The sequence below is a fragment of the Plecotus auritus genome (genome assembly GCF_963455305.1).
Source record: "Plecotus auritus genome assembly, chromosome: 8".
NCBI classification, from domain to species: Eukaryota; Metazoa; Chordata; class Mammalia; order Chiroptera; family Vespertilionidae; genus Plecotus; species Plecotus auritus.
In genome coordinates this window covers 1,105,353-1,119,460 of record NC_137782.1, presented here as the reverse complement: position 1 = coordinate 1,119,460, position 14,108 = coordinate 1,105,353, and the positions used below count along the sequence as shown (strand labels likewise).

Below are 14,108 nucleotides of genomic sequence, written 5' to 3'. Positions count from 1 at the left end.
GAGGAAGAGGGAGGGAGAGAGAGATAGAAACATCGATGATTAGAGAGAATCAGCGATCAGCTGCCTCCTGCACGCCCCACCCTGGGGCTCGAGCCCACAACCCTGGCCTGTGCCCTGACAGGGAAATGAACTGTGACCTCCTGGTTCTTAGGTCAACGCTCCACCACTGAGCCATGCGTAGCAGGCTAATATATTTCCCAGTGTCCATTTTGCTCTTTTTGGCCTATTCTTCTAATTCAGCCCTGTTTCCCTCCATGTTGCAGGTGGGGAAGGGTATGGTCAGTTATAAAAGGGAAATAGTCAAGCCTGTCAGCTGTGCAAAGCAAGCGAGTCAGCCAGCTGGTGCCTGAGGCTGTCCCCCGAAGCTCTTAAGGAAAGGCGGCCTCCTTCCGATGTCACCACTTGCTAACAGCAGCGGGATTTACCCCTCACAGGCTGGGAGGCCAGAGGCAGGTCTTCTTTCTCGGTGAGGTTGGACGGTCAAAGCTCTAGATGGGGTTCCACGTGAGCTGGCTGGGCACGTGGTGTTTGAACGGTCAGTGTCACGTGTGCTTCGGGGGACTCGCGTCGGACTGAGCCCAGGCTAACGGGGGGCTGTTCTTATGACTCCCCGCCAGGCTTTGCCAGCTCTGTCTGCTGGAGAAAAGACCACCCGCGGTGAAAACAGGCGCTCCCCACCCGTGCCCCCACCTCCCCGCCCAGCCTGGGGGGTGGTCTGCAGCCCCAGAGATGCCTGGAGCCCTAACAGTGTCCACTTCCTGCGCCTCAGCCCGCCCCCTGCTCGCTCCTGCCTCTGGAGCCCTCGCTCCCTTTCCCCTCCCCCTTCTCCTCTTCCTCTTCCCCCTCCCCCTCCTCCTCCTCCTTCCTCTCCCTCCAGCACCAGGTGAGCCTCACCCAGCGCCTGGCACAGGAGGTGAGGGCCCAGCGCTGGGCCCAGAGCTCCCCGCCTCCCTGCAGCTGGCGGAGGCCATGGCAGCAGCAGCATCCCTCATCCCCACAGCGGCCGGCCAGGGGTCAGATCCGCACCAGCCCCTCCCATGTTACCTGGTACCAGAGCCCAGCCCAGCGCTGGGGCAGCACCCAGTCTGGAAACGTGGACTTGGACTCTGGGACTTCACTTCTAGTCTCTGAGCGAGATCCTGGCCAGAGGCCGCCATGGCCTCTCAGCTCCGAGACCCTCTCCTCCGGCCCCCGAGGCACCGCTTCCAGGCACAGCCCGCGGTGGCCATTGCCTCTGGGAAGTTGGGGTGAGGATGGTGGCTCCAGGGTTCTTTCAAAGTAGATGGTTGTGTCCAGGCCTAAGTGTTAGCCTGCAGGGTGTAGTCCTTAGGTCCCCTTATTCTTCATCGGACGCAGACTGTCCGGAGCAGCCCTGACAGATCCGCTCACATGGCACCTCTGCTCAGGGTTGGGCTGGGAGGTGTGAGCTGCTGGGCGAAGGGGACGTTTCTGGGGAGACCCGGTTCTTCACACGAGCAGTGCATGGATCATGTATCCCCAGGACCCTCCCCGCAGTTGGACAGCTGCCCCCTCTCACCTCTGAGACGGTGGGTGCTAAAACGCCTGCGGTCCAGTTCTGTGCGTGGATGTACACCCCTGTGCTCCTTTCTGTAAGTGACGGGGGATCCCTCTCAGACCAGAGACTGAGTCGTGCACCTGAGCAACCCCAACAGGACACACCAGCTCCGCGTGGGTGAGAACTCTGCCGGGTACGTGGCCCTGGCTGGGGACGTTTCCGGTTGCCCCCGGGGGAAGGCACCCCTGGCACGGGGTTGGCAGAGGCCAGAGAGAGGTGCTGTTGAACCTACAGTGTGCGGGGCAGCTCCCCAGGTCCGAGCAGCCTCTCTCCCCAGGGTGGGGAACCTTTTTGCTGCCAAGGGCCATTCGATCGTCATTACATCATCGCAGGCCACGCAAAATCATCAGCTTGAAATTAGCCTGAATGTTCCTTCTGTATTGGGTCAAACATTTCATTAACGCCCCCTAGTGGGCCAGACCAAGGATTTCTCAGGCCTCCTATGGCCCTCCGGCCGGACGTTCCCCAGCCTGGTCGCGCCCACCATGTCAGTGCTGAGGTTGGGAAGCCTCAGCGTCAGACGAGGCTGCTGGCCTTGTAGAAACTCGTGAGACGGCGGAATGGCACGCGTGCCGTAAAACGACTCGACAGCCGCCTGCACTGAGCTGGGTGGCTCTGGAGAGGCCTCTCTCTCTCCTCCTCTGCGCCTGAGCTTGTCCTGAACAGGCCAGTGTCCCTACGCCCCACGGCCTCTCACACCCGCTTCTCGGGCTCCTTAGCACCGCCGTCCCGAGAGCAGCAGCCGCATCGTCCGTGAGGCTGACTCGATGCGCGGTGCAGTGGGCGCCGCCGCCGGCACCGTTGAAACTGGCCTGGAGTCCACGCTCCCTCAGGCACTGCTGCTCCTGCGAGGGGCCAACCCCGTACCCTCGTGGTCCCGGTCCGCCTCTAACACCCTGTACTTCCCCGATCACCTCCGCTGGTGCCATGGCATCTGTTGCTTTAACGTGGCTCCGTGTCGCCCAGAAAATGCCCGGAGGTGGCGGGCCGAGCCCCCGTGGACAGTGAAATGTCAACAGACGCTGCGTCAGTGTCTCTGTAAGTCCTGGTGATGCCATTACCGTGAGAAGAATAGAAGGGGAAATGCTGTCCACGCAAACCCGGTCATCAGCGCCACCCCCGGGGCACCACGAGGGGCGGAGGGCGCGGCAGGCAGGCTCAGAGGTGCCGGGCAGAGTGAGACAGAGCAGAACCCCCTTTCCTAGCAAGTCGGGGGCGTGAGCACGCGTCACCCCCCCTGGCTGTGGGCGCCCACGAAGGGACGTGTCCGTGGCTCGCACGGCCCTCGAGGGACCACTGCAGGCCGCCTTCTAGAGATGGAACACGCCTCGCCCACGGCTCAGTCCACGTCGCTCCCTGCTGCTCGCTAGCCAAGGGCCATGCAGACACAGGGACCTGGGGTTCCCCCAGCCAGGAAGTGCGTCGTTGGGCGGAGAATGGGAACTTCCGGTGGCACGATGGGAATTGGTTGGCACTTGGGGATAATTTGGGTCGTCGGGGTCATTTTTAGACTGTTCCTCGCTCTGCGGCTCCCAGCTCCGTGGCTGCTCAGGTTTAATTCATCCAAAACTCACCGTGATCTCGGCAATCGCGTGGACTTTGGGAACCATGTTCATTTATTACATTCACATCTCCTCGACCTGATTAAGATGTGGGAAGGGTGCCTTTTGCAGCGTGACAATTCTTTAATTGGGGGGGTGGGGGGAAGTAGGCCGGCACCCTGTTTCCGTGAGCTCTGGGACACCTTTACAACCATTTCACCCCCCCCCCCCGCCCCCAAGGAAGTGGGGCATGAAGAAGAAAGAGGATAGAAATGTAAAAATCTTGATTAGAAAGTATAATTTAATAGAACATGTATTGAACCACATGTATTGATTCATGTGGGAGATATAGTACTTCCATTGATTCAACCCGGAGATTTAGTACTAAGAGCTCTGAGCCAAGAAGGCCGGTGCCGATTGCTCAAAAGTCCGCATGACACTGGCCTTGAGAATGTCTCCACCAAGAAATCCGCCGGCTCGGAGGCCAGGGGCTGTGGCCACGTCCGCGCCATCCCGCCCTGGCGCCCTGGCGGAGAGCTGTGCTCTGAGCTCTGAGCGCGGTGACCGGCCCACCTCATCCCCGCCCGCAGCTGTCCTGGGGGGCCCCGCGCTTTGTGTCAATATTCTCGCATCTTCAGTCCGCACGGGCTGAGCTTCTGGGAACGGGAAGGAGCCGGCCGGACTCCTAATGGCCCTCGCTCATTAATACCGGCAGCCGCGCCTGTCCTCCCCTGCCCACCGCGGGCGGGCGGCGCGGGCCTTGGGGGACCGCAGACACATGGAAAGAAAGCTGCGGGCGGCGGGCAGCGGGCGGCGGCGGGAGATGAAAGGCAGGACTCCAGGCATTTCCTAAGTCAGCTCCATGCCCGGCCCAGGGTGACCTTAATGGGTCAAGGAAGAATGCAGGTCAAAAGACTGATTACCCAGCCTGTGGGAAACCGGTGCTTTTGTTTGGGGGAAAGAAATAACATGAAACATAAAGAGCAGGCGTGCCTTCGAGGTGGCGGCGATGTGCTCTGCCCGCAGCCGGAGCTGCGCGCCTGTGAGTGCCCTGGACGGCGCTTCAGAGCAGGGAGCGCACACCCATTGCTCAAGGTCCCACCCCCGATAGAGGGAGGGGCCGGATAATTAATCAGCAGTGATTGATTGCGAATGTGTGCGTTACTTCCAAGGAGGAACAGCAGACCGCCTGGCCGCCACCATCTGCTGGAGACAGAGCCCGTTCTTCTCCGTGTATCTCTCTCTCTCCCCGCCTGCCCCCCCCCACCCCCACCCCCGCGCGCATCACGGCAGCCGCACTTGTCTGCGGTCCCACCGGGTTGGAAAACATCTCATTTAAACTGAATGCAGCCCTGACCGGTGTGGCTCAGTGGATAGAGCGCCGGCCTGCGGACTGAAGGGTCCCGGGTTCGATTCCGGTCAAGGGCATGGACCTTGGTTGCGGGCACATCCCCAGTGGGAGGTGTGCAGGAGGCAGCTGATCGATGTTTCTCTCCCATCGATGTTTCTGGCTCTCTGTCCCTCTCCCTTCCTCTCTGTGAAAAAGCAATAAAATATATTTTAAAAAAAATAAAAAATAAATAAACTGAATGCAACTGCAGTTCAGACCGACATGCTAATAACGGCCTGGAGAATTAGTGCAACTGCTTGTGTGGGCTGCTTTTCTCTCATTCCTTTTCCTCCGTTTTGAAAAGCTTGTCAGACTTCGTTTGAGACAAAGAGCTCTACATGGACAAGTCCCGGTAAAGGAATGAGGAACGTCCCCGAGTCCACGGACCTCACAAAACCCCCATGCAGATGCCGGTTTTATTCGTGTCCCTGCCGCAGCTGCTTAACCTTCGGCCGGTGCCCAGAGAGGGTTACACGGCGCAGACCAGACGTGGCCTCTGCCAAGGGATCGCCCGTCTGGGCACGCCGCGGAAGGCGGGACTTCATGTTTCCATCCCGGGAGGCGGGCCCCCTCCCCCTCGCCCAGGCCCACCCCACTCCACCCCCTCCACCCCACCGGGGCCTCCCTCCAAAGCTTGAGCTTCATCGTGGCCATCGGGGCACATACTCACATTCACGTCAAGATGGAAGGGAAGTGGGCCGGCTTGGCCGAGGTGAACGGTTTTGGGGGATCACGAGGTTTAGCTTTCCTTTAAAAATATTTTGCTTGGATTGCCTTTTCCATAGGATTAAGCCGTTTGACCGGTAAAATGTGGTCAGCGCTCCGCACGGCGGGCTTGAATTCATCATCGGCGAGCGTGCCAAGCCCGAAATGAGAATTCCAGCCCCGGGAAGTGAAAGGCCTCTCGTGTGTTAGAAGAAACAGAGCGCTGGAAGGGACTCCTGGGGGCCCCTGTCTGCTTTTCAGCTTTCTGCGTGTCCTTTCACATGCCAGGCGCGAGGAGAGGAGCACCCTCCCTTCGGAGGCCGGGCCGCAGGAGGGGGCGGGCGTGGGGGGGGACCTCGTCCTGCCGGCCTCGCACCCCGACGAAGCTGCTTGTCCGCGGGAAGGGGTGCTGCGGGTTTGATTTCTTTCTTTTTTTTTTAACACAACCCCCCCGCCCCCGACCCTCGTGTAAAACAACGGCTCGTCGCTGGGATTAATGGTTTGCAATTCCAGTTCCTTAGACGTGGGGTCTCCAAGGTGCTCCTGGCAGAGACAATGGCTCTCTGCGGGGTTGAAGGACTTTTCTCCTCTTCCGGCTTCCTCCTCTGTCATCGCCACCCCCACCCCCCCCACACACACACACACACACACCACCGAGCCGCTCGCTCGGATGTTCTCCTCGATTATGTAAAACACTTTTCCTTCATTGGAACAGGTATCTTTTCTCATAACCTGTCATTGCATTAAAGTGCTTTGGGGACTGTGCACTGCCGTGTGAAATTGGTGAGATTACCCCGCTTTGTTCCAGTGCAGTGGGGGGGACCCGAAGCGCAGGACGCCCGGGAAGGCTGGCACTGCCGTGACTCGGACCCGCGCCGTGGCCTGGCCACGGGCCCGAGGGAGGGAGCCGCACAGAGCTGGCCTCTCCGTGCTGCTCTGGTCCGCCGTCCCCTCTCCCCCCCTGGCTTCTTGTCTCCCTTCTGGAGAAAGGGTGTCGGTGCCCCAGCTGGCGAGGCTCGGGGGCTGAGCGTCAGCCTAGGAACCAGGAGGTCACGGGTGGATTCCCGGTCAGGGCACAGGCCCAGGTGGGGGCCGATCCCCAGGAGGAGGCGTGCAGGAGGCAGCCGATCAGTGATTCTCTCGTCGTTGATGTTTCTCTCTCTCTCTCTCTCCCTTCTGCCCTGAAAGTCAAAAAATATATATTTTAAAATAATAATATTTTTGTGATTCTTGGAACCCAAAGTGCAGCGAGGGCTCGGGGGGGTGGGGGGGGGCCTCTGCCGGCTCTTACTCCCCCTTCTGTAGAAAGGTCTGCATGAAGCCAGACGGGGACCCGCTGTCCTCCCCAACCCCGAGGGGAGGCCACGTGTGTTGTCGGGTGAGGACACGCGTGAGGACCGGGGTTCTTCTTCTGTCGATGCTGGGTATGTGCCCACTTCCCAGGACCCTCTAGGACTGTGTCCCTGCCACCGTGAGAGGCCCTGCCAGCGGCTCGGAGCGAGTGCACGGACTCCCCCCCCCCCCCCCCCCCCCCAGTGGCCTCTCAGGACGTAGGAGGAAGTTGTTCATGGGAAAGGGGACCTGCTGTGTGCTGGGGAGGACAGTGCCGCAGAGGCTGCGAACGCTGGGGTGGGGCAGCGGCTGTGGCTGCCGCCAGGGGCCCCCCCGCAGCCTGTGGTGGCGCGGCCCCGGCCCGCCTGAAGGGGGCGCTGGAGAACCCACCGTCCTTCTGTCCCTGGCTGGCCAGGCAACCTTTTGCCTTTCAAGCTTATATCCAGGGACAGACAGGGCCCTGGCGTGGACATGGCCACCACCCACGGCCACCACCCACGGCGATTTGACAGCATTTGCCCTCACGGGGACGGAGGCGCAGATGGCAAACACGGTTCCCGTGGGGCTGGCCTGGGCTGTGAAAATGGGTGGCGCTTCGATAGGAAGAGAGGCAGGAGGCGGGGGTGCTCTGGGAAGGTGGTGGGGCCGAGAGGAGGAAAGGCGAGGACGGGTCCCTCGCCTCCCGTGCGTGGCCCCCCCCCCCCCAGCGCCACCCTGACCTCCCCTCCCCTCCCGGCGGGGCCGGCGCCCGGTCACCCAGCTCTGAGCACCTCTTTCCTGGCGGCGTAAACCGAGCAGCCGCTGCGGGTACGTGGTCGATGAAAACACAAGCACTTACCTTCCCTCCCCCCCCCCCCTTCTTTTGTTCCAGAATCACACGATGACCCAGCACAGCAGCTAGTGGGAGCACGGTCTGTGGAACCTTCCTTCTGAGGCACAAAAAGGGAACATGTTTCACTCTTTGCACGAACCCCTCCTTGTCCATGTCTATTACTCCGAGCATTGTATTGTACCATGAACTTGTATTATCCAGACGCTGGGTGTTCATGTGTGTGAGCCTGGGAGCACCGGATAGACCCTCTGTATATAACGTGTTGCACATGTATGATGTCGTCGGAAACTAACACGGTCTCATGAAGACGCGTGGACTCGGGCCCTGTTCAGGCAAGATAGGAAGAGAACGTGAGCGGAACGGCTTAAGAGGACGTAGTTCCCCAGGAAAGGACCCGAGTTCGGGCACCTGTGTGACGCAGGAGGCCTCACCGGACTTGCCATCACGGACCCTCCAGCCCAGACTTTCCCTTTTTGGTAAATCAGCGTTAAATCCGAGACTATTTTTTCATTGCCGAAGATTCCTGCGATCCACGAGGAGACGTTCTCCCGGCGCAGCCCCCGCCGGGCACGGCCCGTTCTGTATGTTTGTGCGCCTTGCGATGTGACAGGTAGCATCACTATATATGCAATAGTTGTTATGTAGACGGTCGGCGAGTTTCCCGGGGAGGTCGGAGGCTCTGCGTGTTCGAGGTCCCGTGGGATCTCTCCCAGCCAAACCCCCGGGTCGGTTGGACGAACCTGTATGTTACTGTTGCTCATGTTTACTCCGCCCTGGACCTGGGCATGACTGGAGTTGTTTTCCAAGAGGAAATAAATTCAGTTTCCCGCTGGGTCTGCGTGCGTGCGTGTGCTTTCTTGTTCCGGTGCCGCTGCCATTTGAAAAGCGGAGCTGCCGGCGCGCTTGGGAGCGGAACCAGCTCTGAGCATGTCTGGGGCCTAAGCATGTCGGTCATACTGAGACTTAACCGTCCACGCTGGGCCCGATGCAGCTGGGAGGGCGTCCGTCCAGGGGGGTGGGGGTGGGGGGCAGGGAAGAGATGAGGCCCCGGGTGCGTCGGCTCTCCCCGCGTGACCCGACCAGGTCGCGTGGTCCTGGAGGACTCGGACCACACGTGGATGCGGCGTCTGCTTTCTGCGTGATGGGCAGCCCGACGCGGGCCATGCCGGGCAGATCCGGACCCCGAGCAGAGGCCGCGTGGATAGGCTGCTGGCGGACGTGCGCTTAAGGCGCATCTGTGTTCCTTTGGAAACGAGGCACAGGGCGGGAGCCGGGCTGTGCGTTCCGACTCCGGGGCCCGCTCCCAGAGTTGCCGTCTCCGGAACCTTCCACCGCCTGCCTCGGTTTCTCAGCGGAGGGTGGCGCTGCAGCGTCAGTAGCCTTCCCCCCGGGCCTGGGCGTCTGGAAGATGCCGGTGAATGAGCCCTCGCCGGGGTGGCTCAGTGGACAGAGCACCGGCCTGCAGACGGAAGGGTCCCAGGTTCAATGCCGGACAAGGGCACGTACCTTGGTTGCGGGCTCCATCCCAGGCCCTGGTTGAGGCGTGCAGAAGGCAACCAGTCGATGTATCGCCCTCCTATCCATGTTTCTGTCCCTCTCTTCCACTCTCTCTAAAAATCCGTGGAAACGTATCCTCCCGTGAGGACTAACAACACAAAGTGGTGAGTGAGCACGAGCTCTCATTTCAACGCGTCTTCTTTTCTTTGAAAGGCGAACTTAGAGATACGTACAGTGAATCCTGAAAGGCGTCTGGAGTCAGAACCGGTAAGTAGACACCTGGTATGAAAGGGCAACTTCCAGGCCACCCCCCCCCGCCGCCCCTCCCCCCCCGCTGCCCCCCCGGACCCTGTGCGGGCGACATTTCACTCACGGTGACTCCTCTGCCTCTGAAACGGAGGGCCTCCCGCCCATCCGGACGCCCTAAGCAAGCGAGAGACCCCTCCCAGCACGTCTTGGATGGGAGAGGAAAGCCGGACCCATCCACCTGGTTGTGACCACCTGTCCCCAGGGACCCGGGACTGGGACCCAAGTCTGTGCATCTCTAAGAAGTTCCCGGTGACGCGGGGGATCCTTGTGGTGCTGCGTTTTGTTACCAATAAAAAAATAAATAAATAAAAAGGTCACATTTTAAAATTATTCAGAAACACGTTCCCCATCGTGACTAAAGTGCATGCGTTTGCTGGAATATTTCGTGTGGGGTGTGTGTGTGTGTGTGTGTGTGGTGTTTTAATGCTAGGAAGTCTACGTCTATACATTTCACAATGGAGTGCCAGCATGCTAGTTAATTAAAAAGCTTTTTCACCGGCAACATAAATAATGAACTATGCCGAGAATATGCAAGGACATTCATAATTAAAAAATACTCAGCTACATTTTTAAAAAATTAAGATCTCTGGTCTCTTCGAGGACTTTTGCATTTAAAAATAACATGACCAACCTTAACCATGACTTTTCCAAAAGATTGGAAACGTGCGGTTACGAAGGAGCAGGTTGTATTTCACGGAAAGCAGGCTGTTCTGCGTTTCCTGGAAGCGGGCGATGGAGCCGCCCGGGGATGGAGGCCTCCGGGACCTCCCAGACCCCCTGGTCCACGCGGAGCGGAATCCTCGGCAAGCAAGAGAGAGCTGTGCATATCCCCCCACCCCCCCGAGGCCTCCACGCGGCGCCCTCGGCCTCCAGCACACAGGTCAGCCTCACCCCAGACAACGCTGGAGGTGAGGGGTGCACCCTTATTTGCTCCATGCGCCCCGGTCCTTTCTTAGAACAACCGTCACTTGGGTCATCCGTGTAGAACAGTCCGTGGAACAGCCAAACCCCTCCTTTTCCTCATAACCTTGTGTGTTTCCTGCTTCGTTCCTTTAAGTTACCTAAGAATGTAAGGCAACTTAAAGATGAACAAAATGCCCGTGGGGAAATAAATCAGCAGCTCCGTGCAGAGGGGAGGGAAGATGCTGAAGCCGCCGTCGTATTCTGTGATTTTGGTTTTAATGATTTTCCTTTGCATTGACTTGGTGCTTCCCGGTATAGGAAGGGGAGCCGGGGAGGACGAGACCACTTCCTTAGAGAGAACCCTTTCCTAGCACTGACTAGTAATTGCAGAAGAAGTGCAGGAGGCCTTACGTAGGCCGGGACCTGCTCCTGGACCAGAACGCCGTGACCTCCTGCTGGTGCGGCTCTGGGCAGCGGCTAGAAGAGGCTGCTGACGCCCCGCCATGCACAGCACCGCCCCCCAAGAACAAAGAGCATCCTGGCTGAATGTCAGGAGTTCTGCGGCTGAGACACTCCGAGGGGATTTTTTTTCACGTTGGAGTTGCCGGGAGAACGTTGAACGCGCGTATTGCCTGAGTGCCACCCCCAGAGGTCCTGCCTTAATTGGCCCCAGAGGCACCCCCAGGTGCGTGCCGCCTCATCTGAGACCCACTGGGCCCTGGCATTCTCCGACAGGAGACGAGAAATCTGAAAATCATATCCAAGACGTCACGACGCGTCTGGGAGGGGCTCAGGCGTCCTTTCTCAGTAGGACTTTTTACTCCCGGGCGTGTCATGACCGTCTTCACCGTAAGCACCAGGGAAACAATAGCAGGTTTGGGCAGACGCGGGGTGGGTAGCAGGACCCAGAACTGACACCTTGACACCTGGTGCGGGATTAGGGGCTCAGCGAGCGGGAAGCCGGGTGCAGCGGGGACTCTGGGGCCCCAGGGAGCGGAGGCCGGACCCTCCGCTGTGCCCCGGGGAAGGCAGCCTGGCAGCCTCGGCAGGAGCCAGCCATCGGGTGGTCCTGCCCCGCGTGTCGGCCTCAGGGTTGGCAACCAGCTCCGTGTGGCGCTCACGTGCGGCTGCCCCCGCTGCGAAGCCAGATGAGACCCGCTTGGGGCCCGGCCCGACGCCCGGCGTGCGGCTCCGACCTCGGCCATCGCTAGTGTTTTCTTCCCAACGACGCCCATTCCGGACTGTTCCACGTGCTTGCAGGTTTCTGCCCGTGAAAGGGCGGCTTGTGCGTGACGCCGGCCTCACAGCAGACTGGAAGGTCGCTGGGACCTTCTGGCTTCCGCTGCCGCGCGGTGAGCAGGGACCCAGCAGTGGCCGCTCGGGAGGCCGCGCTGTCCCGGGCGTAGATGTCAGGCGGCTGTTACTGTCACCTTGAAGGAGAAGCGCGGGAAGTCACTGCTCTGTTGACAATCGGATGCGTTGCACCGGGAGGCCCAGTGAACCGGCTTGGGAAAGCCTGCCCGTGGGGTGCGGGGCGGGGGGTGGGGGGCAGGCCACGGGGAAAGTAAGCAGCACGCATGGCCCCGCTCCCGCCCAGGGCCAGGTCAAGGCGCGGGGGAGAGGCTCCGGGGTCCCCGCAGCGGGCTGGGCTCCTCGGGTCCCTGCTGCGTCTTCTCAGAACTCGGACGAGGACCCGGTTGAGTGGTTGAGCCTTCAGGTTGAGCCTGGGGACAGACCCAGCGGAGCACCTGCTTCGCCTGCCCCTCGCCAGCGCCCCCCAAGCCCCCCTCGCATGGAGGGAGCTCTGCAAAGGGAGGGACATCTAGAGTTCGGGGGGGGGGGGGCGGGGGAGGGAGAGGGACAAGGGCCCAGCGTGGTTTCTGGCCGAAGCCCAGGGCTCAGGTCTGCTGGCACTGCCCTCAGCGGGCGGCGGGGGAGCCTTAGGGGTGAGGGGGAGCCAAGGCCAACAAGGCAGGTTTCTGGCAAAGACATCGGCTGCAGGCTCCCCGGGGCAGGAGCACGGCGCCCCTTCATTCCCAAGCAGGTGTTGCCTATCAAGGCTGCACCCCATCCTGCGTGCGTCCCCACCCAGCCAGTGTGCCGGCCAGCGCGGCTCTCTGCAAGGGGGGGACCCTGGCATGGTGGAGGCTGCGCACTTAAATGGGGACCAGCTTCTGGCTCCCTCAGTTAACTCCTTCGTGGACCCCGGCCTGAGGACGGACGGCATCTGGAGCGGCCCGCTGCGGAGGCTGCGAAAACAGCCGGACAGCGCGCCCCCTCGCGGAGGCTCCCCGGCAGGAGGCGGGTGAGGCTGTCGGGGGGGGGGGGGGGGGGGGGCCTGCGTGGGGCTCTGTCACCACAGGTAGGGAGCGGCAGGCAGGCCCCCCCTCTGGAAGCACATTCTTCGAAGAGACGTCTGAGCCCAGTCGCCTCCTTTGGCTTTGACCTACCCCGACCGCGTGACCAGGAGCTGCAGGAGCCCAATGGGGACCAGGAATCGGAGACGGGCGTGGCCCTCCCTCCAGCAGCAGGGAAAGCCTTTCAAAGGGGGCCTTCCCCCACGGGGTCCTCCCCCCACGGGGCCCTCCCCTCATGGGGTCCTCCCCCCACGGGGTCCGGCAGCACCCTGGCCGGGGAAGGGGCATCTGGGTCAAGCGCTGCAGGCAGACAGACTGGGGTGAGTACGGTTGGTGCCCTGTGAGTACGGTTAGTGCCCTGTGAGTACTGGTTAGTGCCCTGTGAGTATGGTTAGTGCCCTGTGAGTACTGGTTAGTGCCCTGTGAGTATGGTTAGTGCCCTGTGAGTATGGTTAGTGCCCTGTGAGTACTGGTTAGTGCCCTGTGAGTATGGTTAGTGCCCTGTGAGTATGGTTAGTGCCCTGTGAGTACTGGTTAGTGCCCTGTGAGTATGGTTAGTGCCCTGTGAGTATGGTTAGTGCCCTGTGAGTATGGTTAGTGCCCTGTGAGTACTGGTTAGTGCCCTGTGAGTATGGTTAGTGCCCTGTGAGTACTGGTTAGTGCCCTGTGAGTATGGTTAGTGCCCTGTGAGTACTGGTTGGTGCCCTGTGAGTACGGTCGGTGCCCTGTGAGTACTGGTTGGTGTCCTGTGAGTACGGTTAGTGCCCTGTGAGTACTGGTTAGTGCCCTGTGAGTACGGTCAGTGCCCTGTGAGTACGGTCAGTGCCCTGTGAGTACGGTCAGTGCCCTGTGAGTACGGTTGGTGCCCTGTGAGTATGGTTGGTGCCCTGTGAGTACTGGTTAGTGTGCTGTGAGTACTGGTTAGTGCTCTGTGAGTAGGGTTGGTGCCCTGTGAGTACGGTTGATGCCCTGTGAGTACTGGTTAGTCCCCTGTGAGTACGGTTGGTGCCCTGTGAGTACTGGTTAGTGCCCTGTGAGTATGGTTGGTGCCCTGTGAGTACTGGTTAGTGCCCTGTGAGTAGGGTTAGTGCCCTGTGAGTACTGGTTAGTCCCCTGTGAGTACGGTTGGTGCCCCGAGAGTACTGGTTAGTGCCCCGTGAGTACTGGTTAGTGCCCCGTGAGTACTGGTTGGTGCCCCGTGAGTACGGTTGGTGCCCCGTGAGTACTGGTTAGTGCCCCGTGAGTACTGGTTGGTGCCCCGTGAGTACGGTTAGTGCCCTGTGAGTACTGGTTAGTGCCCTGTGAGTACTGGTTAGTGCCCTGTGAGTAGGGTTAGTGCCCTGTGAGTAGGGTTAGTGCCCTGTGAGTACTGGTTAGTGCCCCGTGAGTACGGTCAGTGCCCCGTGAGTACGGTTGGTGCCCCGTGAGTACTGGTTGGTGCCCCGTGAGTACTGGTTGGTGCCCCGTGAGTACTGGTTAGTGCCCTGTGAGTGGGTTGGTGCCCTGTGAGTACTGGTTAGTCCCCTGTGAGTACGGTTAGTGCCCTGTGAGTACTGGTTAGTGCCCTGTGAGTACTGGTTAGTCCCCTGTGAGTACGGTTGGTGCCCCGTGAGTACTGGTTAGTGCCCCGTGAGTACGGTTAGTGCCCCGTGAGTACGGTTGGTGC

The 14,108-nt window shown here is 60.4% G+C and overlaps 1 protein-coding gene across 4 annotated transcripts in view; it reads left to right on the top strand.

The window, feature by feature from the left end:
• The window catches only part of ZNF521 (zinc finger protein 521), a 321,390-nt gene extending 313,178 nt beyond the window's left edge, over positions 1 to 8,212 (top strand). For all 4 annotated transcript variants that reach the window (XM_080686741.1, XM_080686738.1, XM_080686739.1 and 1 more), the window contains one exon: positions 7,416 to 8,212. In XM_080686741.1, coding sequence (XP_080542867.1) covers positions 7,416 to 7,445 — 30 coding nt within the window. In that variant the 3' untranslated portion in view covers positions 7,446 to 8,212. The remainder of the gene's footprint in view (positions 1 to 7,415) is intronic.
• Positions 8,213 to 14,108: the final 5,896 nt, after the last annotated feature.